Source organism: Bidens hawaiensis, unplaced genomic scaffold (assembly GCF_021521415.1).
Source record: "Bidens hawaiensis isolate Kalapana, Puna unplaced genomic scaffold, B.hawaiensis_p1.1 tig00027112_1, whole genome shotgun sequence".
NCBI classification, from domain to species: domain Eukaryota; kingdom Viridiplantae; phylum Streptophyta; class Magnoliopsida; order Asterales; family Asteraceae; genus Bidens; species Bidens hawaiensis.
The window spans coordinates 63839-89358 of NW_027494379.1; the positions used below are offsets into that span (position 1 = coordinate 63839).

At 34.9% G+C, this 25520-nt stretch overlaps 1 protein-coding gene and 3 pseudogenes across 1 annotated transcript; all 4 read right to left on the reverse strand.

Annotated features, from left to right (window-relative positions):
• Positions 1-222: 222 nt before the first annotated feature.
• Positions 223-3652, reverse strand: LOC143574806 (calcium-transporting ATPase 12, plasma membrane-type-like; annotated as a pseudogene).
• Positions 3653-4700: 1048 nt separating this feature from the next.
• On the reverse strand, positions 4701-8238 carry LOC143574801 (calcium-transporting ATPase 12, plasma membrane-type pseudogene; annotated as a pseudogene).
• Positions 8239-12649: 4411 nt separating this feature from the next.
• LOC143574794 (calcium-transporting ATPase 12, plasma membrane-type pseudogene) lies at positions 12650-15812 on the reverse strand (annotated as a pseudogene).
• Positions 15813-22130: 6318 nt separating this feature from the next.
• On the reverse strand, positions 22131-23402 carry LOC143574807 (uncharacterized). The gene is made up of 4 exons (XM_077059331.1): positions 23137-23402; positions 22860-23017; positions 22567-22644; positions 22131-22279 (listed from the first exon to the last, which is right to left on the reverse strand). Exons 1-4 carry the CDS (start codon positions 23210-23212, stop codon positions 22142-22144), a joined length of 450 nt encoding a protein of 149 aa, XP_076915446.1. The 5' UTR covers positions 23213-23402; the 3' UTR covers positions 22131-22141.
• Positions 23403-25520: the final 2118 nt, after the last annotated feature.

Genomic DNA, 25520 nt, shown 5'->3' on the forward strand with positions numbered 1-25520 from the left:
GCTTAAAATTTCATTAATTGGAAACTTGAAAAAGTTATTATATATAACACAAACCGAGCTACATCTGGATAATGGGTAAGCGAGCAACAAGCTGCACCGCTATCCCCTTTTGAATCGCAAAGCCTATTCTACTAAATATAAATCCTTGGTTCCTCAGGCTCTGCGAGTCACTGTGGACCACTTTCTGCACCCGCTCCAAGAAACGAACCGCCTCTTGGAGACTTAAGTTTTGTCAATGGTAAAAATAGAACAAGGGTTAGTTTATCATTGGAAATTGCCTAATACTTTTTTACTTTGTCACTATACCAAAGTTTTGAGTTCCACAGCTCATAATTTCAATAAATAAACTTGATTAGTTTATAAGTATGTCCAAGCCATTAGAATATTCTTATATAATCATAATTTAAGTTTATTACAATGGAGATGACAAAAAAGTAGATCATAACAATGTTCATGTATTGACAACTGTTATTGTATATTACTCTGTAATCCAGCTTAGAAATGGTTTATTAGGCACCGGTATTAACTTCGTTACCCATCCAATAGGCCACGATAAAGCTGAAATACCAATACAAATACCACATTGCACACTGTTTAATCTTTCTGCATCCGCAAACTTGTTCAAAAACTCCACCATCACAATCTGAAGGATTACGGTGAACCCAATTATTGCAAAAAACGATCTGTTTTTGTGTATTCCTTCGAATATATTCCTTTCCTCAAGCTTCCTCGAGTTGAACACATTAAACACTTGACACATCACGAAAGTATTAATTATCATAGTATTTTTAACCCTCTCACCCACGCTAAATATGGCCGGACCTTTAAACTGGAACCTCAATAGAATGGTAATCTGGAAAATAGCTTGTGCCAGTAGGTTTCTCAACATGATGTTAGTTATGAGTGGCTCGAACCGGCCCACAGGCGGTTTGTTCATGAGTTCCTTAGTGGGCCCTTCGCTAGCAAGTGCAAGTGTACCCAAAGTATTTGTGAATAAATTCACCCACAAGAGCTGAACAATGTTTAAGTGGACAGAAACACCAATTACTGCGGGAAAGAAGCTAATAACAAGAGCAGTGGTGAGTTGAAATTGGATGATTTTTTGGATGTTACTGAACACGCATCGTCCCAACACTATAACGGTTGAAACAGAGGCAATGTTGCGATCTAAGATAACTATATCTAAGCTTGGTTTGGCTTCTTCGGTTCCTTGATATCCCATTGAAAGTCCAATATCAGCTTCTTTGAGAGCTAGAGCATCGTCTGTCCCGTCACAGGCAACCGCCACAACGTGTCCTTTTTGTTTCAAACACTTCACCAGCAAAAACTTATCAGAATACGAAGCTCTTGCCATCACACGGATTTTATCAACCTTTTGCATTCTTTCTTCATCTGTGAAATTACGAAACTGGAAGCCTTCCACTACTTGGTCTTCACATACTTCTTGACCCGATTCAAGTATCCTGCATTCAGTGGCTATGGCTTTTGCTGTGAATCTGTTCTCTCCTGTTATCATCTTGACTTCAACTCCAGCAAACCTGCAAGCTTCAATAGCTTTTTTGGATTCGGGTCTGCACGGGTCCTTCAACCCCACAATCCCGAGCAAAGTTAACTCTTCATCAAGTAATGTTTCTCTGATTTCCATAACCTTCATATGCGCGAAAGCAATGTACCTAAGACTACTTTCAGACATTCCTTGGATTATATTCCCCAACTGTGTTCTTGAGTCTCTATCGATTATCATTTTACGCCCATTACTGTCATAATATTTTGAACACTTTGCTAATACTCTCTCTGCAGCTCCTTTCAAGTGAAGATGATCAATGCTTTCATTCTTTCTCCTAATTAAAACCCAACTTCCTTGCTTCACCAAATTAAATGTCTCGGCATGACGAACAATCGAACTTTGTCTCGTTTTCTCCATATCCATACCCAGATCCTCAGCCGCCCACGATATAATCGCCTTTTCAGTTGAGGATGTGTGATTGACCAACGGATCCATAGTGTTGAACCCGACTGCCTCGTGGAGAAGTTCAAGGACTTATAGGGTGATAATACTTGAAGAACGTGGTTCCATGTACTCAAGGCCGAGCCAGAACTTTGCTACGCTCATCTGGTTCATTGTCAAAGTCCCGGTTTTATCAGTGCATATAACCGTGGCTGAAGCTATTGCCTCGCATACTGATAACTTCCGAACCATGGATTGATCACCTAATATTCTCTTTTTAGAGTATTCAAGTGTGAAGTGGAACGCTTGATGTAGACCTCTAGGGATCACCACCGCCACCATGATCAATGGCAGCATGAAGATACCCATAATCAAGTCAAGTGCTTGGTATACACTGATGTGTTTTCCATTATGCTCTCGGTTATAGTTTTTGTATTCTGTCATCACAACGAGAAATGCAAACCAAATCAAATAGCCTATGGTAGCGACCTCAAAACCTACATTTCCAATTGAACCAATTAGTTTGTAGAGGTGTAGACTTGCTATTTCGTTGCTAATATCATTCGTGATGGAACACATCACCTTCGCCCAAGCGGTGTTCATTCCGACTGACAACACGAGCATCCGACAATGACCATATGCCACTTTGGCACCCGAGAATAAGAATGGATTATTGATGGCATTTACGTCTTTTAGCTCACTCTCACCTGTCATGCTCGACTCATCTACTAGCACGTAATGCCCATCAATAAACAACCCGTCTGCTGGAATCCGATCTCCTACATTCAAAACCACAACATCTCCAACAACTAAATCGAATATCGATATCTTTTGTCTACTTCCTTTTCTAACAACCTCAACCTTGATATTATTTCTTATATTCGAGACACTGCTTCTCATTTTTGAGGCAGTGATCGCATTTGCAACAATAACTAGAAAGACAACGAGAAGTATGCTTCCGCCTTCATACCATCCATCTTGAATTCCATCTTCTTTAATACCCCAAAAAATAGTAAGAGTTGCATACCCCATTAGCATGCAATGGTATATGTTGCTAAAACCGTTGGCAACAAAATAAAAGAAACCCCTTTTAGGCTGTTTTTCGTAAGTATTTGAACTAAACAAGCTTCTGCGTTTGTTTAAATCATGACCGTAGATTCCATCTTCGAGATTCGTGTCAAGGATTTTGGCTAAGCCCTTCACACCATCAAACCTATGAAGCGTTTGCAAGTCTTTGTTTTGCACGATATTGGTGAGTTGTGAGTTGTGCTTGATCAATACAGGATAAATGATGATTAGACACCTCTTTTGCATCTTTAAAATAGGACTCGACCACAAAGTAAAACAAATCCACTGGTTCGTAAGTATTGGAACCAACATGATTCTCATCTTCTTTAAAACCCAACCATCCATCATTTCCAGGTCTTTGTTGTTTACGCTATTAATGAGCTGTGTTTGATCATTACTAACCTTAGGAACAACGATTTGTTGGATGATATCAATAACTGAATATGTTGGTGCCTTGGAGATGACATTTTTGGCGATAGTTTTTGCGAAATATATAACGAAGTATGCGCGACGCCATCTTTTCTTCGCTTTGGTAAATGTGGTGGTGCTTGTGCTGTACAACATGTTATCAAAATCGAACATGGCTTGGATTTCTGCAACCATTTTCAGTGTGTTTTGTTTGAAAAGTGAGAAGAGAGGATTTGTGTTCTATATAAGAAATTGCTGACGGAGCATCCAATTAAATATTACTCCTAGGAATTTGCGAAGAGAGCATTGTCCAATTATGTATTACTCTAGGAAATTGCTAAGAAATTAATAAAAATTGTAAAAACATTATGTTTTATTCAAACCCCTTGAATAATATATACTCCAAAGCAATGGATACATTTGGACGTTTGAGATCAACCCAAGAATTTCAAATCCAAAATGGACCTGAAGTGTTTGTGAGATTAGTTACATGAATGATTCCATGATACATAAGAATACGGTTTTGGTCTTAAACTTTTATAGCTTATACTTCTACTCTTTACTATTTGAGGTAACACTATTGGTTTGTTAGAAATGGAAATAAATTGTAAACGTTTTCTAGAAATAGAATTAAATTGTTGAGTTTGGATTGGTTTGTGAAGCTATCTAAAGTTAGAGCTTCCGGTTATTTTTTTGTAAAACAACTATTTTTTACTAAATTATTGTGCTCATTTACTTTTAGGGGCGAAACTAAGGGAGGATCACATGGTCCGTTGACTCTTAAGTCATCATAAATTTGTCAACTTTTTATATGTGTAAGATGAGATTTTTTTTAAGAAATACACGAGTTATACCCTTTAGTTGTAGTTAAAAGAGAAAAGTCATTCCCACTTTAATGGGGTGGTAAAGTGGTTACTGGTTAGGTGTAATAAAAAAGATTGGATGTTCAAACCCCATTGAGTACACAAATTTAGTCGTTCAAAAAAGAAAAGACCTTTATGATGGCCCTATGACCCTATACTTAGTAAGTTTCCACCATTAAGTTTATGAATTTGTTAAGAGATTATGTATTAGTTGATCAAAAATAGTTGTTGAGAGAGAGGGTGTCAGGGATGCTTTAATTTTTTTTTTTTTGATAAATGATATAGTGTTAATTTCCAAAAAAAAAAGAAAATTAAGATGAATTTGATAGTAATATAGTGGCAGAAACCCATGGACTATGATTTCGATCCTAGCGGAGAAAGCGGTAACAGTGGTGGTGATCATGAGGTTGGTCTTAGCGATAACGTACAGTGGTGCCAATAATGGTGTTGTAGAAGAGGTTTGTGGTCGGCGAGTATGGTGGTTGCTTGTTGGTGGTTGCGGTGGAGGATGCGGCAATGTTGGTGGTGTCGGTAGCATCAATAACGTTGGTTGCGGCGTTGACACTAGATCAACATATATATACAACACGAATCGTTATATTCATTCAGGGTTGCAACGTTCGGTCGTCCCTTATAGTTTGACACGTTCACATAATGACACTCTAGACCATAGACTATACAATATATTTACATAATAAACATACACAAAAGTAGATCATAACAATGTTCATGTATTGACAACTGTTATTGTATATTACTCTGTAATCCAGCTTAGAAATGGTTTATTTGGTACCGGTATTAACTTCGTAGCCCATCCAATGGGTCACGATAAAGCTGCAATACCAATACAAATTCCCCACTGCACACCGTTTAATCTTTCTGTGTCTGCAAACTTCTTCACAAACTCAACCAAAACAACTTGAACGATTATAGTAATCCCGATTATTCCAATAAACAGTCTGTTTTTGTGTAGTCCTTCAAATATATTCCCTTTTTCCAACTTTCTTGAGTTGAACATATTAAACACTTGACATAGCACGAAAGTATTAAAAACTATTGTGTTTTTCACCCTCTCATCCACATTAAACATCGCCTTACCTTTAAACTGAAACGTCAACAGAACGGTAATCTGGAAAACAGCTTGTGCAAATAGGTTTCTCCACATGATATTCATTATGAGCGGTTCAGCCCGACCCACAGGCGGTTTGTCCAAGAGTTCCTTAGTGGGCCCTTCTGTAGCAAGTGCAAGTGCACCCAGAGTATCCATGATTAAGTTCACCCACAAGAGTTGAACCGCGGTTAAAGGGACCCCACCAGAAGTTACCGCTGCAATGAAGTTGATAACGAGAGCCGCTACATTGACTGTCAGCTGAAACTGGATGAATTTTTGGATATTATTGTACACGCATCGGCCCCACATTAATACAGTTGATATAGAGGCAATGTCGTCATCTAAGATGACAATATCTGAGCTCTGTTTCGCCACTTCGGTTCCTTGAATTCCCATTGAAAGTCCAATATCCGATTCTTTGAGTGCAGGTGCATCGTTTGTCCTGTCACCAGTAACCGCCACCACGTGTCCTTTTTGTTTCAAGCATTTTACCATTAAAAGCTTATCAAAAGGCGAAGATCTTGCCATCACTCGGATTTTATCAACCTTTTGCATTCTCTCTTCATCTGTAAAATTACGAAACTGTACACCTTCCTCAACGTCTTCTTCACATACTTGTTGACCCGATTCAAGTATTCCACATTCAGTGGCAATGGCTTTTGCTGAGAATACATCGTCTCCGGTTATCATCTTGACTTCAACTCCTGCATATCTGCAAGTTTCAATAGCTTTTTTGGATCCGGGTCTACATGGGTCCTTCAACCCAACAATCCCCAGCAAAGTTAACCCTTCTTCTGTTAATGTTTGATAATGGGTGCCTCCCGGAACCTTTTTATGCGCAAAAGCAAGGCACCTGAGACCACTTGCTGCCATTCCTTCTATTTTGTTCTCCAATTGTTTTCTTGCATCTGTATCCATTATCATTTTACATCCTTTGCTGTTATAATACTTAGAACACATTGCGAGTAGCATCTCTGCAGCTCCCTTCCGGTGAACATGAATAGTTTTGTCATTTTTTCTCCTAATCGAAACCCCACTTCGTTTCTTCTCAGAATTAAATGCCTCGACATGAAGAACAGTTGAACTTCGTCTCAGCTTCTCCATATCCATACCCAGATCCTCAACTGCCCATGATAAAATCGCCTTTTCAGTCGGAGATCCAGAGTATTCGGGTAATCTTGAAGTGTGTTTGGAAATCGTACCTGTCGTATTTAACCCAAATCCCTCATGGAGACGTTCAAGGACTTGCAAGGGGATAACATTGGAAGAATGTGGTTCCATGTACTCGAGACCAAGACATAACTTTGTGACGGTCATCCGGTTTGTTGTCAAAGTCCCAGTTTTATCGGTGCAAATAACCGTGGCTGAGCTCATGGTCTCACAGGCAGATAAATTCCTAATCGTGGCTTGATCGTCCATCCTTCTCTTCATAGAGTATGCACATGTGAGGGTAACCGCTAGCTTTAAGCCTTCAGGGATGGCCACCACCAAACTTGCCAATACCAACATGAGCACGCCAATGACTGACTCTAGTATTTTGTTTACGCTTGTCTGTTTCCCATTGTACTCTCTGTTACCATTTTCGTCTTCCATATTCCCCGTGAAATAACGAATTAACATAACTACAAGAACTAGGAAAGCAACTATCAGACCTACCTTTCTGATTGACGAAGTTAGTTTGATGAGGCGTGATTGTAATGGTGTATGCTCGTTATTATCACCCATGATAGAACTCATCTCCTTCCCCCAAGCAATGTTCATCCCGACTGATAACACGAGCATCCGACAATGCCCGTCAGCCACTTTAGCACCCGAGAGTAAAATGGATTAGTGGTGGTGTTTACATCTATTAGCTCACTCTTGCCTGTAATGCTTGACTCGTCTACAAGCAATGAATACCCATCAATAAACAATCCGTCCGCTGGAATCTGATCCCCTATGTTCAAAACCACAATATCGCCAACAACGATATCGTATATCGATATCGTTTGTCTTCTCCAATCTCTAATAACACCGATCTTGATATCATTGCTTCTCTTTGACAAACTTTCAAACTGTTTTTCCTGTCTGAAGTTACAAATCGCAGACACAACAATAACTAGAAACACTACGAGAAGTATGCTTCCACCCTTATACCATCCGTCTTTAATCCCATTTTCTTTGATACCAAAACCAACAGACAGAGCCGCACACCCCATTAGTATGAGAAGCAATTTGTCGCTAAAACTTTCGGCAACAAAAAACGTCAAACCCTTTGGAGGCGGACGTTTTTGGTAAGTATTGGAACCGAAGACGCTTCTCCTTGTGTTTAGATCCTGAGCGTTGATTCCATTTTCAAGATCACTTTGATCCCATCAACAACCCTGTGAAGCGTTTGCAAGTCTTTGTTTTCTACGATACAAGCGAGCCGTGTTTTATCAATACGGTGTAACTGATTATCAGAGGCCTCTTCGGTATTGATCATACTAACAGCACTTTGAGGGATGGGCATCCTTATGTCTCCAAAAACACCCCCGACCATAAAGTAAAACAAAGCTACCGAAGTCGTCTGTATTTCGTAGGTATTGAAACCAAACATCATTCCATTTTTGGTCTTCACATCCAGATCTTCGTTTGGTATGATATCAGTGAGCTGCTTTTGATCACCAGACACCTCTTTGATGTTGATAACAAACCTTAGGAACAACAGTTGCTTATTGGGTGATGTCGATAACTAGATCCTTGGCGTTTTTGGCGATGGCGATGGCGATGGCGTTTGCGAAATAGATGGTAAAGTAAGCTCGGCGCCATCTTTTCTTGGCTTTGGAAAGGGTGGTGGTTCTACTTGGAAGCTGATTCATGTAGAAATTAATATGGAAACTGGCTGAATAATTAGGAGTGAAAGATCTGTAGTTATATTTTTCAACGCCATTTTCATACCGTATCCTCTATAGTAGTTGAAAAGAAAACGAAGAGTACAAGCTGAAAATGACACGTGAAAGAAATTTCCAGCCTACGATTTTAAGCAATAATAATAATAATAATAATAAAATGATTAAAAGCATTGCATTCTTAGAGGGGATGAGGCACTTATGGATAGCATCTATAATTACCTACAAACTAGAAAATAACTGGAAACACATATCTATAAGTACTCTAAAATTCTTTTTGTTTAAATTTAAAAATAAATAAACGATTAAATGTAATTAAAATTAAAATATCATTGAAATATTAATGGGTGCATAATTTTTCAAAAATCTCTAATGGGTTTGCCATATGGTAAACATTTGGCACAAATTATAATTTGGCAAACTACCCACATAGTTAAGGGTGGGTTTGCCATGTGATAAACAACTCATAAACCTTACCCACACTGGTTTGTCATGTGGTAAACAACCCATAAACCTTACCCACACTTGGGCTTGTGGTAAACAACTCATAAACCTTTCCCGCACTTGTACTTGTGCCCAAGTGTGGGTAAGGTTTATGGGTTGTTTACCACATGGCAAACCCACCCCTAACTATGTGGGTAATTTGTCAAATTACAATTTGTGGCAAATGTTTACCACATGGCAAACCCATTGGAGGTTTTTGAAAAATTAAACACCCATTAATATTTCAATGAAATTTTAATTTTAATTACATTTAATCGTTTATTTATCTTTAAAATTTAAACAAAAACAGTTTTAGGGTACTTGTGGGTATATGTTTTCAGTTATTTTATGGTTTGTGGGTACATAAAGGTATAAATGAAATAAAAGTGTATGATTGGTCGGTGCATGGGTACCAACCATGAGTGCCCCCTCCCCTCTTATAAATTACTCTACTAAATTCTCCTTACCGCTCTGTCGTATAATTCAAATTGACTTTACTGGGAATTTTTTTTTATTAAATACCCCTTCGGTCGTAAAAGAACGGGTTTTGAATCTAAAAACAAGTACGAACCAGCCGATTGAACCGGTTACACTGGATTCAAGACAGACAGATGGTATTTAAAGCCCGGTATTTTATGATGATTTGCAAGAACATTGAACTGCAGTTTAAAAAAATATACTAGTTTAAACCAACAAACTGGTTTTAAGGCCAATAAACTTTTGATATTTTTTTACGACCCATATTTTTCAAAAATGACTTTAATCAAGCGGATAAAACTGAAACAAGTGTTTTTGGATTATTTTTATTTTCAAAAAACTTCGTTTAAAAATCGAGTGCTTTGGATTCTTTTTTTATTATGAATTTCCTTTTGGATTATTTTTTTTATGAAAGCACATAATTTTGGGTTATTTTTTTAGTTGAATGTAGTCATATGAGATTACATGGTAAACTCCCAGTTGAACCTCCCAGTTTCAATCAAAGTTGTCATTTTTTAACCTAATCCAATATGAGTAAGAACATGTTTTTAAAACATTGGTTTTGATTCCACTAAATTCATTGATGTATAAAGTAAACAAATATAAGTGCAAATGTCATCATACCAAATGATCTAACAACTTAGAGCCCGTAAAATGAAAAGAAATTGTTGTAACACTTTCACTTTCTAAAACGTATAACATTACTTTAGAGAAGTTCGTATTAATTTTGTGTGAGAATTACTAATAGTGGACCTAGAAAGCTTGGACGTGCCAATAATAATATAATGGAATGAACACGCGTACGAACTATTCTTTGATTTATTCTTATTCCATGCCTTTATACAATTTATACAAATAAATTTAGATTCCACTTTTTTAGGTTTCTAAATTCATGAATCTTAAAAGGGTATTACGATTTACGAGCTATTTTATTTGACCTTCAATAGGGTTTTTAGATTTGAATGTTTTTCTAAAGTGCACGTGCAAAATTACTTTTAATATTTAAATTGTTGAAAAATTAAACCTTTTTCATGCATATGCAACATGCATGTCAATGCAGATAGAGGTGCACAAATCGGGTTATTTAAATATCCGGGTTCGGGTATAGAATCGGGTTCGGGTATGACCGGGTATTGGAAAATCGGATATTGGTAATACACGGGTCGGGTTCGGGTCTGGGTATTGTCTCTAAAAATCATACCCTATGCATCGGGTTCGGGTCGGGTATAGAACCGGGTATTCTAAAACCGGGTATATGAATACCCTATTTTCTAGTTTTATCGGGCTTTTTCTGGGTATTTTTTGGGTATATATAAGATTTTTTTAAATGTTGCACTTTTTAGGGGGATTTTTCGGGTATGTTTAGGTATCTTTCGGATATACATCGGGTATTTGAAATACCCGGTTTCAGGTATTGGAAAACCCGATTTCAGGTATGGAACCGGTTCGGGTTCTGAGTATTACCGGGTATAAATCGGGTCCGGTTTGGGTTCGGGTTTTACTATCGAAATGCATACCCTATCCGTACCCTACGGGTAGGGTCGGGTACGGGTTCGGGTATCAGAAACCCGGGTACTAAAAAATCGGTTTCGGGTTTTTATTTTGGGTCCGGTTCCAGGTTCGGGTTTTTTGTGCACTCTAAATGCAGGCCCATGAGTTTGCATTATGACAAAAGCAACACTACTTTCAACCCAAGTACTAACAATCAACTAGTCTTGGGCCATTAACTTAATCTAGACCAGAACCAAAGCCCATATTACTTTTTTGTCAGAGCCCAGAAGCGTAATTACAATTGATGGATTTATATTTTTATTAGTCGGATAAGATTAGGATGTCTAACAAGGAGTAAACCCTTACTGCTTCAACTTATGCTAAAAACTAAATTATATTAGAAACTCTTAATGAGTTGAATTTATGCTTAATTTGACTCGGTTAAAGTGTTGACGAAATTAGTTACTTGGGTCACCAGTTTGGTGACAAAATTTTATTAGAATTCAAACAAGTTGGTTAGAGTCCTAATAGATTTGCAATTTGAGTTGTAGACTTATAAGCATAGGTTAGTCTATATATATCGAGCTATTATATAAGTTGTAATTCAGCTTTCGAGTTATTTTCTGCATTAAGTCTACACGTTTGGGAGATATCCAATTTTGTGTATGTGTTCATATTATTTTTTGAGGTTATGATCAGGTTCGACTTCATGACGAAACTCAAAAGTGATCTATCAACGGTAGTGAGTTGTGTAAAACGATGTTGATTCAAAACTTTATATATACAATAAAATGCAAGTAGGAAAGTTTAGTTCTATATACTTTAGCCACATAAGTTTTAAAAAATTTACCTTTCGGCCTCTCAACTTTATTTATAAACTTTGTTAATTAGCGTTTTGTCACAAAAGTTTCATACATATACTTTTTAGCCCATCAACTATATATATACAACTAAAATGCGCGTGTGAAAGTTTATTTCTTTATACTTTATCAACATAAGTTTTAAAATTTACCTTTTGGCCTCTCAACTTTATTTTTAAACTTTGATTAATTAGACTTTTGTCACAAAAGTTTCATGTATATATTGTTTAGTCTCTCAACTTTAGTTTCACATATTTACTTGTTGGCCGCTCAACTTTGGTAATGAAACTCTTGCCACAACGTATTGAACCGATGACAACCAACTTTCCACCGTGTTTCCGTCGCGACGCACAGTAGCTTTCGAACATATAATGTAATTAACCCACTATGACTCAACACGCGGGTAAAAATTCTTGTTAAAATTAAAGTGTATATCTCGTTTATGAATGTTATAATACATTTTTAGTCCGGCCCACTGACGAACTCGCCCAAGCTTCGCCACTTAGGTAACCACGCACTTACTCTGTAATATTGTTGAATCAACTTACTACTACTGCATTTTGTGTTTGGATGAATCGTTCAACCATAAAACTCGTAGTCATTGAAATTAACGATTTCGTGTATTTGAATTGAGACACCCCGGTTTGCTTCCGATTTGAAGTTTATATATTTTTGGCTTAGAATTTTATTAATTGGAAGCTTAAATTTTGATATTAATGGTAGTAATAGAATAAGAATTATATGTTTTTTGCAGATTTTCTAATACTTTTTTTCCTAGTTATAATACAGTTTACAAATTCAATGAACTTGATTAGTTTGTTATGTCAAACATGTTATAAATTTTGAGTGTCATTGTGACCCCTTGGGGTACACAGTAAGCCTACATACATACATTAATATATTCAAATTGTATTTGTTGTTACATCATACACATACAAAAATATATTCAAATGATGTACCTTCTTTGGTTTAAAACAAAGAAAGTTTATATGCTTTCAAAGATCAAACTGTCATATTGTGTTTACTTCATAACTAAATATGAAAGCCAGAAACAAACCATAATAATATTCTTATTTAATCATAATGCAAGTATTTACAATGAAGATAACATACCACTGCTATAAAAGTTCATGCACTATTAACAACTGTTATGTAACTTAGTGTCTAATGTAGCTAAGAAATGGTTTATCAGGCACCGGTATCAACTTCATAACCCATCCGATAGGCCACGATAAAGCTGCAATACCAATACAAATTCCCCACTGCACACCGTTTAATCTTTCTGTATCCGCAAACTTCTTCAAAAACTCCACCATCAAAATCTGAAGGATTATAGTCATCCCGATAATACCAATAAACAGTCTGTTTTTGTGTATACCTTTGAATATATTTCTCTTCTCCAGCTTCCTCGAGTTAAACTCGTTAAACACTTGGCATAACACGAAAGTATTGAAAATTATTGTGTCCTTCACCCTCTCGTCAACATTAAATATCGCCTTGCCTTTAAACTGGAACGTCAATAGAACAGTAATCTGGAAAATAGCCTGTGCCAGTAGGTTTCTCCACATGATATTCGTTATGAGCGGTTCGACCCGACCCACAGGCGGTTTGCTCAAGAGTTCCTTAGTGGGCCCTTCTGTAGCAAGTGCAAGTGCACCCAAAGTATCCATGATTAAGTTCACCCACAAGAGTTGAACCGCGGCTAAAGGGACCGAACCAGAAGTTACCGCTGCAATGAAGTTGATAACGAGAGCCGCTACATTGACTGTCAGCTGAAACTGGATGAATTTTTGGATATTATTGTACACGCATCGGCCCCACATTAATACAGTTGATACAGAGGCAATGTCATCATCCAAAATGACAATATCTGAGCTCTGTTTCGCCACTTCGGTTCCTTGAATTCCCATTGAAAGTCCAATATCCGCTTCTTTGAGTGCTGATGCATCGTTTGTCCCGTCACCGGTAACTGCCACAATATGTCCTTTTTGTTTCAAGCATTTTACCATTAAAAGCTTATCAAAAGGCGAAGATCTTGCCATCACACGGATTTTATCAACCTTTTGCATTCTTTCTTCATCTGTGAAATTACGAAACTGGACGCCTTCCACCACTTCGTCTTCACATACTTCTTGACCCGATTCAAGTATTCCACATTCAGTGGCTATGGCTTTTGCTGTGAAAACATTATCACCAGTTATCATCTTGACTTCAACCCCTGCAAACCTGCAAGTTTCAATAGCTTTTTTGGACCCAGGCCTGCATGGGTCCTTCAACCCGACAATCCCGAGCAATGTTAACCCTTCTTCAGTTAATATGTGATCATCAACGCCTTCTAAAACCTCCTTATGCGCGAAAGCAATACACCTGAGACTACTCGCTGCCATTCCTTCAATTATATTTTCCAAATGCGTCCTGGAATCGCTGTCGATAATCATTTTGCGCCCGTTGCTGTTATAATATTTTGAACACATTGCCAACACCATCTCGGCAGCTCCTTTCCAGTGAACATGAATTGTGTTGTCGTTCCTCCTAATCGAAACCCCACTTCGTTTTTTCTTTGAATTAAAAGTCTCGACATGAAGAACAGTCGAACTTTGTTTCAGTTTCTCCATATCCAAATCCTCAACCGCCCATGATAAAATCGCTTTTTCGGTTGGGGATCCAGAGTATTCTTGGATCATATGTGACGTGTTTTTGAAAACCGTACCAGTAGTGTTGAACGCGACTGCCTCGTGCAGAAGTTCTAGGACTTGTTGAGCGATAATATTGGAAGAATGTTGTTCCATGAACTCAAGACCGAGCCAGAACTTTGTTACAATCATCTGGTTCATAGTCAAAGTCCCAGTTTTATCGGTGCATATAACCGTTGCTGAACCCATTGTTTCACAAGCAGATAGCTTCCGGACCATGGCTTGATCAGCCATCATTCTCTTCATAGAATATGCAAGTGTGAGGGTAACCGCTAGCGGTAAGCCTTCTGGGATGGCCACCACCACAATGGTCACCGCCGCCGAGAATATATCGGTAACCGAATTTAGTATCTTGTTGACACTTGTTTGTTTCCCATTGTACTCTCTGTTACCATTTTCATCTTCCGTGTTTCCCGTAAAATAGCGAATTAACATAACTACAAGAACTAGGAAAGCAACTGCAAGACCTGCCTTTCCGATTGAAGAAGTTAGTTTGTTGAGGCGTGCTTGTAATGGCGTCTGCTCGTTGTTATCACCCGTGATGGAACTCATCATCTTCCCCCAAGCAGTGTTCATCCCGACTGATAACACTAGCATCTGACAATGCCCGTCAGCCACTTTAGCACCCGAGATTAAAAACGGATTAGTGTTGGTGTTAACTTCTATTTGCTCACTCTCACCCGTCATGCTCGACTCATCAACTAGCAACGAATGCCCGTCAATAAACAACCCGTCTGCTGGAATCTGATCGCCTACATTCAAAACCACAATGTCCCCAACGACTATATCGAATATAGATAGTTTTTGTCTTCTTCCTTCTCTAACGACATCAATCTTGATATTATTGCTAATCTTTGACAAACTGTCGAACTGTTTTTCCTGTCTGAAGTTACTAATCGCCGACACAACGATAACTAGAAAGACAGCTAGAAGTATGCTTCCACCTTCATACCATCCTTCTTTAATCCCGTCTTCTTTGATACCGAAACCAAGAGAAAGAACCGCACACCCCATTAGTATGAGAATTGTGACGTCCTTAAACGCCTCGGCCACAAAATAAAACAAACCTTTAAGACAGGGTTTCTCATAATTATTAAAACCAAACACGGCTGCCCTTTCGCTTAAATCTCGACTGTTGATACCATTATCAAGATGAGTATCAAGGGTTTTAGCTAAACCCTTCACACCATCAAACTTGCGAAGCGCTTCCATGTCTTTGTTTTGTACGATATTAACGAGTTGTGTTTGATCAACACCATAGAACTGATGATCAAACGCATCAATAATATTGATACTAGCCTTAGGATCAACAATATCTGGGATGATTTCGATAACCGAGTATTTCGGGATTTCTGAAACGGCTAGTGCCTTGGAGATGACGTTTTTTGCGATTGATACCATGGTGTTTGAAAAATATATAGTGAAGTATGCACGTCTCCATCTTTTCTTGGCTTTGGTAAGGTTTAAGGTGGTTGTGGTGGTGATGTCATACAACATCGTACCAATGTCGTGTGGTTGGATTTCTGAAACCATTTTGAGTACTTGTTGTGTTTGCAAAGGTTTTGAAAGTGAGATGATTAGACCGAAGGAATTTAAGATGGTGTGGATGTATGTTCTCAAATTCTGAGCTTATATTATATACTAAGGTTTTAGGAAAATGACAATAAACTTCATAGAAGCTCATATACAATTACCTAGGAATATAACATACACATGACAAATCTACTTTACGTTACATAAAATAAATAAAACATATCAGGCTAATATATTTATTGGTTTTGAAATTTTAAAGAAAGAAATAATAATTAACATTACATTTATATCGTTCTTTTTTATAATTTTTAATATTTGAAAAATAAATTGTTTATTTTATTTCATGTATTCATGCAATAATCTAACAACATATGTATTCGTCGCGTAATACTTATAAATAAATTTGTTATACACCGAGTTACGATTATTAGTCTTGTATGTGAACACCAAAAGCGTATATGTATATCGTATCATTAATGTTCGAATGTGAAATATCATATCATTGTTCAAAAGTCAAAACAATAAAACGGTATGTCGGTATATACGTTGGTTAGATTATTTTTGAAACATAAGGGATGTCAATGTCCTGTAAAATTTATTTAAAAAAACTATATGTATATATGTATAGTATTTTTATTTTTTTTTTATTTCCAGATGTTTAATGTTGAGCATTTTGTGTTTGCACCTCATAAAATTGTTTTTACACGACAAGAACAATTTCCTTTGATGTGACCTACTTGAGCTTTTGTTACATCTTTCATTTTCTATTTTATATTTAAATATAAGTATTTATATAATTATATCATGTTCAGGAAACTGGAGTATATAGAATTTAACACCTCTTTAACGAAAAAATTTAACTTATTTTAACAATATATTATACATAAAGATTAAAAGGCATTGTCGGTGTCATAATTTCTTTTTCTATCAGCTTTTTAAGTGTTTTTTTGTTATATGGTAATTTGACAAAATTACTTTTAAGGTTAAGTTTTGCACGGTAACAAATTAAACGGATACCGGCCGACTGAATACAAATGGACTCGTCACCGCAGCACCGGTGTTTTCTTTTTTTATTTGTTTTAAATATGACCATTTTACAAAATTATTTTTCATTTTAGTTCCAAAAGCGTAACGAACATAGCCGATACCGATCAAATTCGCGTTAGCTCGCCGCAACACTTATATTATTGAATTAACATCGTTTTAAATATATTATTCTTATGTTATAAGTTATACGAGTGTCACTATTATTCTGAACATCTACTAATTATTTTTTTGGGTTTAGTACCAGCACGAATCTAATCGATGCCGATCAAATTCGTGCCGCTTTAATCACAAGTTGTATGTTTAACACTGTTTTAGACGTTCACATAATTAATTTTCTAATTTAGTGTCAATACCGTAGAGAACTTAACCGATACCGGTTGAATTCGCGTTAGGTTTTGTTATCTAGTTATTATATTATAATATAATTATAATCTACATTGTGTTTATGACAAAAGACTGTTTATGAATATTCGTGGAAGGTCGTCATTAACAACCTATATATTAAGTATATGTCCTTGTACATTACGTTTTCTTAGCCGCGTACGTTGTTTTCCTCATCAAGTAATGCAGCATTAAATGGGAATGTGAAAAGTATATTAAATAACTAACTAATATAATAAATTAGGTTGTATTAATTAGTTTTTAATTAAACACGGAAGCTTAAACCAAACAGATAACCCGTGACTCTTGTTTCATATGTGTACTATGAGTTATGATCATGGTTATCACATGACAAGTCATTCAAATGCGTGTGACCCGTGATTCGGAACTCTCGATGGTCCTTCCATTTCGTTTCTCTTGTATTGCTCTTATAAATGGGAATATCTCATAGAATAGTAACAAACTTTCAAAAGTGTTCTAATTGGGTCACTCATACATATTTTCATTAAATCGGGTCACTAAATCTTCAAATCGAGTCTTAACGATTTTTTGTGCGTCAAGAAAGAAATGGAAAATAAGATGTGGGGTCGGAATTTGCAATATATGTAGTTAAATTTAAAAAACGTTAATTATATTAAAATTCAAAAATAAAAAATAAAATTCACGTCGTCACTCAACGTCAACATAAAAAAAAAGATAAAAAGCTTTCTTATGTGAAACAAAAAAGAAAAACACTTAAAAAACATGCTAAAACATTTAATTCAATAATATATGAAAGTTTAGTAACTTAATTGGAACACATTTTAAAGTTGAGTGACATAATTGAAACACTTTTGAAACTTGTTATTATTTTATGAAGTTGTCCCTTCTTACATTGTTAAGAAGTTGTAGTGTAGATATCAATTTTGACGTACTGACGAGACTGTGTGACCTACTTGAGATTGGTTCGCTAAGAACTTGAATTGAACCGAGCTTTAACGAGCAATAACCAAACTTTAACCTAAAATAAAGCTTACAAAAAATAAACTGATCCAAACACGAACTTCATATACAGAGTTTGGTTGGACTCAATGATCTTATTATTTATGTAAATATAATGACTTTTATTTAATGTAAAAAGAACATATTACATGATAGTTATTATATAGTTAGCTATCATAAAATAGTTAAATAATATTTACTATGTTTTCTATAGATTTTTACACACATGTAATATGTTTGTGTTGCTGTGTGGACATGCTTGTAAATGAAGATAACTAAATAGTAAACGAGCAAAGGCGACTTTGGAAATTTAATTACAAGCCGAGCTCAATCTTTGAATATAATACTCAAAATAAGAGTCATTGTTCCATATTTTGAAAGTGTTGTAGCCTAAATACAAGAAAGTCGTCGTTCTAAAATATATCGTTACATAAGCAGCTTTCTATATCTTTCACATTATTTTTCAACTTATAGGTATCTTTCGTCTGTCACCCTCTATCAAACTTTAGAGAATTAAAATATTTATCAATCTTAGTATCTTAATGCAAAATTTCATTATAATTATTAAAAGAATTTGATATCTAATAATCTAATATTTACAATACATTCTGCTTGCCCATGAAAAAAGAAACCTTTTATATTAATTTATGTTTCATTGATTTTCCCATGAACCTGCTTGTGTCCTTGAATACCAGAAAGCTCGTGATATGTAACTTCTCCGAAGAAAAACAAAAGTTTGGCTTAAATTACGCGTCACGCGGTGTTAGGTACTTAAGTTGGTACGGGTATGGTTCACCATAAAGTTACATCGATGTCGCTATTACCTACTCTTTTTAAGGAAATCAAATGACTACGTATCGAAAATGGGATAATTTTGTATGTTGTGATATTTCTGCATTTGATACAGTATATATAATCTGGAACCAGTATGTTAGACGGGTTCGTTTGGACATTTCTTTTAGAAAATGATCTGATCTTAAACCAATTATAATACTGATTTGATTGAGTCTGTTTGAACCGTCTTCATTTGAACGCGCTATTAGACCAAACTTCTTTCGTTTTTCCTTTTTATTTTTCTACTTTTTGGTCTTTGAAAATCTCATATATTGATTCATTCATATTTTATGCACCTTTTTTTAAATCCTCTACCTAGGAAATACCAAACTCCACCAAAATTAAATCTATCAATTTAAAATAACATTTATTGTGTTGAACTGTTTTTCTTTTATCTTAAGGACAACGTTAACAATAAGAAATTTTGTCTTATAAATTGTATATAAGAAATTCAAACATTTTTGCAATTTCTCATCAAACAAAGCAATATGAGTATCAATAAAAGCAAAGAATATTGCTTTCTAAAAGAGAGATTAGATGAGTGAATAACAAGCTACAATCATTTTGTTCTTCCAAACTTGTAATATCCTTCAAGTCACCAAAAAGAAACATCCTATCTTTCTACGAAATTGTTTATAACTAACTCGGGGCCTATTATATCGTCATAACACTTACGATTGTCTTAACACATATCATCGCTTTAAGAAATATTGCTTCAGTTTCGTGTGAAATGACCATGTGTTGGAAATTACATAAAAAGATCGGTCGGGCGATTCCTTGTATTAATATAATGAAACCAATAACGTGTGTAAAGGATTTTTCTTTTTTTCCCAATTCTTGTGTCTTTATGCAAATTTAGTACATTTAAATGCCACTTTATTATTAGGTTTATAATTTTCAAGAATCTTGAAAGTTGTTGAGATCTCTTTTAATTGGGCCTTTAAAGGGGTTATAATTTATTTTAATGCTTAGAAAATTTGATGTGAATGTAAATGAGTCCGTTACAAGTAGAGGAATACTATTTTGAGGCCCAAACACTGACCCTTAACTTGTCTTGGATCAATCACTTGGGCCATACCTGAACCAAGGCCCACATTCATTTAGTGAAAGGAACAAAGTATGACGAGTCTAGAGTTAACCGGTTTGTACCTGATTTCGTAACCAGTCCAATCCTAACTGGTTACTAACCGATCCTAACCGCCAGTTAGTAACCAGTTTATATTATTGATTTCAAAACCGGTTAACCAATTTTTTTTATTATTACTTTATTAAAAATCGGGTTTTTTTTGGTTATTAACTGGTCAAGTCTAACCGGTCAACACCGTTTCTCTAACCGGTCAAAACCACTTACTACCCTACCCCCAAAAACATGTCTAACCGGTTAATTCCCGCCAAAAAAACCGGTTAGCATATTAACCGGTTAATGATCAACCGATTTGTGCACCTCTAAACGATTCAGATCGGGAATTCCTTTGATTTCATTTAACTTTGTTTTTTAGACCAACTTTTAGAGTTTTAAGTTTATTTTAAGAGTAGGGATGAGCGGGGTACCGACACTGACTTGCTTTTCATGTTATTATTTACGATAATTTAGAAATGAAGAATGAAATATGGAATCAAATGGGAACGCTCTAAACCTCTAACAGGATCAAACCCTCCGAGCATCAGCCGTCAGACTGCCCCGACTTAGTTAGTGTTTGCAGTTACATATTTTGTAGTTGTCGATGTAACTCGGTTTTTATATCTCACTATAAATTTAGTTTTTAGTATCATGAAATTGTTTAATACGCCATAAAAGATGAAATTTGCGCATCACATAAAACATTATTTTATTTTAAGTAATATTACTAACAAATGATACAATAATACACAAATAAATGTGTATAAAAATAAAGTACTTTTATTTTATCATCTACAAATCACATCTCTAATTATAAACTTATTCCAAATTGCATATAAAGGCCACTTTATATAATATGCAATTTCTTCGTACCAGCGTACTACGTACGGAAGTATCCAAGATTCAACACATGTACTTTAAGACAAGGTTATACCGTATACGTGTGTGTCTACCATTGCTTGTTTTGCATTAATTGGTTGTTAAAAAGAAAAAAATGTCATAAATTGACTTTTGAATTTTTAGGCTCCTTAACAAGAACGACACCCACTAAAGTCTACCATCATATTAACGTGGATGCATCGTACAACATTTCAAAAACAGCCAACACCGTATACAAACCACCTCATTCAACTAAAATTTTTTTTAGACACAAAATTATGAAAGTATATTGTTAATTTTGAATGATTTTTTTTTCCTTTATAGTGGCTTAAGTTTAAATGATAGTTTACATTTTTCATTGAACAATGATTTTTCAGTTTTGTTTTTAATCTTTTGTTACTAAAATTATTACTTTTATTTCCAAACACGAAACTCATTGATCTAGGTTGAAAGTCGCTTGAGTCGCATGCAATTATTTACGATTTTTTATCACACAATTTTTATTTTTTGAACAACCAACTATATTACTCTTAAATTACACTATTTTTCCTAAATAACGTCATGCCAATGAGTCAATGACTGAACATGAGACTTCCCATCATGATGCATAAATCTCTACCTTGTTTATGATCGTATTAATTTTGTAAATACTTATTATGTCTAGAAACTTGAAGTTTGAGGAAAAACTACTTAACCTAAAGTTATAAAATCTGTCATCTTTGAATTGTGTTGTCGATTTTATAATTCAACCAATATTATGCAAATAATTGTATCATGGATGTCATTTGTTATGATACACACAAAAATAATTGAATATAAACAAAAATGAAGATATATATGTTTATTTATGTTTTTTCTTCATTTCACACACCGTATCTCCACCATATGAAACTAATGACTGGGAAAGAACTATGATCCCACAAAATACACAGAAATAGAATAATACAACACACTATAGGAGATTGATGATGAAAAAAAATTAAAAATAAAAATAAAAAAAGAAAGGAAATGTTTATTCCACAAGGAATGTCTTGCAATATTAAGTTAGATAATTATTTTGTGTTGATAAAACATAATGCCACCGTTTACTTTCTTCATGAAGCATTCACCATAACTCTAACAAATTCTTCATAACTAATAACCCCATCTCCATCCAGATCAGCTTCTCGCATCATTTGTTCCAACTCTTCATCTTTTAATCGCTCCCCCAAGTTTATCATCACATTTCTCAACTATGTATCATAATAAACATCGAACAGTGGTTACTATTATTTTATACATTATTCTAAATGATTTATATATTATTTTTTATTTTTAAACACATAATCTATTAAAAAATTCCTTTAGATTTACTATTCATGTGTTGTATTTGACATTTATGTCACATAAATATAGTAGCACACACGCTATCGTACGCTTAAAATCTTTAATGCATATATTACTCGTATAGTGAGATAGCATATCGAAGCTCATTAGAATAGAAAAGTATAATCAGACTTAGTCCAATGGTGAAAATTACCTCCTCTGGTGAAATGTAGCCATCTTGATCCCTATCGAAGACTTTAAAAGCTTCTTTTAGTTCATCACTCACATCATCCTGTAAATCACGAAACCTTAAAGACATCGACACAAAAACCGAATCTTAACAATTGAACGCCACAATATTGTTATTACTAGAGTTATACTTGTATATTTTTGGCGTCAACATTATAAACTATGTGTCTCATAAGTCTTAACCAACATGACATGATTTATATGTAAAAAAATATAATTTCAAATTTTGTATTTTCTAAAAACAGTTCGAGTACGTACTTTCATTCTCTTAGACATGATACCGAGAAATTCATGAAAATCAATAGTGCCTTCTTCATTAGCATCAACTTCACTCATCATCTCTTGAACCTCTTCATTAGTAGCATGTTCGTTCAATGTTTGAATCACGCTTATGAGATCATCCGTGCTAATTAACCCTAATAACATTAACAAAACAATAATCAAACAAAGTTAACTAAAACTAATATCTAACATCTTAGATGATGTTAGTAATTAAGCAAATTAGTAATAGCCAAAGAAAATAACATAAACGTACCATCAGAGTCTTTATCGATCATCGAAAATGCTTGACGAAACTCCCTAATCTGATCATCTGTTAGTCTTTCGGCCATCTTCGATAAATAGTAACTATGTTGTGGCTACTTATTTTAGAGAAAAATATAAGAGGTGTTTACAAAGAAGTTATGGACACATTTGGTTGAATAAATACCAATAAATTGCGTAGAAAATGGGTGAGAGTTCATAAATGTCCAAAAGAGAATTCTACGTTCAATAAATTAAGAGGCAAAAGAAGTCCTTTCTTTGAAATTAAAAGACACATTTTTTATTTTCAAAGTCAACACATTAAACTTTCAGCTTTTGGACGATCTTGACTTTTGTGACTTATGAGATTTCAAAATCCAAATAAACCTTGAAAATAACTAAACGTTTAATTGAATATTAATACGGCCAAGTCAAAGAAATATTTGAAAATATTTTCCTCATTTATCATTTTAGAAAATATAAATATTTAAATATTTGTACGCTTGATGAGAGTGACAACGGACAAAAGGTGATGGGTGATAGAGATGTGCACAGTTCGTTTTGAAGCTAAAACTAAACAAAAGACCGAAATATCGTTCTTTGAGTTTTTTAAAGACCATTTGGTTTCGGGTTTTTGGTTTTGATTTTTTGGTTTTGGGTTAACTTCATTTTAGTTTCGATTTTCCCATATGAGCTCAAATATATTTGGTTGAACAAAAAGAATTTGGACCAAAATAATGAACTTGTGTCCAAATTATTTTTTAATTAATAACTAGTTGATTTTAGCTAAAATATTTAAGCTACATATTTATTATTTTTTTATAAATAACTTTAAATATAAATAAATGAATATCTACACATTTTGTTCCATTCATTTTTTTCATTGTTTTCTTACATGCAAAACCAAAATCAAACCGTAAGTTTGGTTTTTACAAAAATATGAAACCAAACCGTTAGCTTTTATTGTGGTTTAGTTTTTTTAGTCTTTTATTTTTGGGTTTCACACATATCCCGTAATATGGTTGAGCAGTGTTGCAAGGGAAAAGATATGACGAGGCGTTAGGGACAATCAACAATAGGTTATCTTTTTTCCTTTTGAGAATTCTTTTCAGAAATAGATTTGCTATATTTAGTTCGTTTAAAAACGTGTGTTATGCAGATCTTGGTAAGTTGGTATAAGATTGAAGTATTGGACATGTTTTGTCTTGATTTCACGCTAATGATTATTATTTTAGCCACATAATATAATAGCAAGGAATTAAGTTGGCCAAGTCAAAAGAAATCTTTGAAATTAGACCAAAAAATTCATTAGATATTATCAATAGAATTGTAATTTTACTTTTCATTTTATGAAATATACATATATTTAACACTTGTGACTTGTCACATGATTTCATTACAACACAATATGTACGAACAATACACATTATATATGTTTAGTTTAGCTATATAACTGTGAGTGGTTTGTTGTGATACTAATTTTTATCTGTATGTTGTAAGATAACTAACTATAAGCCTATAATGCATTCCTGTTTATAGATGAAGTTTTAGATATGTTGATTCGACGACCTATATAATAAACTTATGTTGCTTTGAAATGAAATGTGAAATGATTTGTAAGGTAAGTAAAAATATAAACCGGGTGAAATGATTGGAGACATAAAGTCCTCTTCCTTCCTTTGGATAAAGAACCCGATAAAATTGAAGTCACTTGAATGAGAGAAATAAAGCCATTTTAATGTTGTAAATTTCTCTTTGTAATTGTAAGTGTAAAACCATGTATAGTTATAAAGCTCCACTACCAGGCATTATGCGTCACGTGGCGTCCAGTCAGAGTTATGGTTTTTTACAAAAATAGGCTGTAGTTATAACTTTCCACATCCAGGCATTATGCGCCACGTGGCGCCCAGTCACTTTTACACTTTTTGCTTTTTTTTTTAATTTTTAATAAGAATAATCAAATAACAATAATATTTTATTAAATAAATATTACAAGAAAATAAAAAAAAAATTATTCGTCTGAATAGCCGTGAATCCTAGCGTCCCTCGAGCGTCAGGCTTTTGCTGAAAGTAATCAAACTCACGCTCCAAATCATTGGTGATGCGCATAAATAAATTTTTAGACATCCGAAAACGACGCCTAAAGGTCTTCGGGTTCTTGTATCTCGGCGAGTCGCAGAAGTAATCCGCCATCAACCAGTTGTTGGCTTCGGCACGATCTCGTTCGATATATGCTCTTTATGAAACGGGGGGTGGAGAGCTAATCGCACCCGTAACGGAACTCATATACTTTGTCGTGAGCATAATCGCACTCGTAACCGCCTGTTCCTCCTTCACGTCCTCGGCTTGTTGGTCGGGCCCGAAAAACTGTTCATATATAGATGGAGGATCCATATA

What these genes read in the sequence shown, in the direction of transcription:
- LOC143574807 (XM_077059331.1), bottom strand. Translation starts at nt 23,212, where the DNA reads ATGGCCGAAAGACTAACAGATGATCAGATTAGGGAGTTTCGTCAAGCA. An exon ending in GATCGATAAAGACTCTGATG is followed by an intron (nt 23,018 to 23,136) that starts GTACGTTTATGT and finishes TAATGTTATTAG; the next exon opens with GGTTAATTAGCACGGATGAT. An exon ending in GCTACATTTCACCAGAGGAG is followed by an intron (nt 22,280 to 22,566) that starts GTAATTTTCACC and finishes TATGATACATAG; the next exon opens with TTGAGAAATGTGATGATAAA.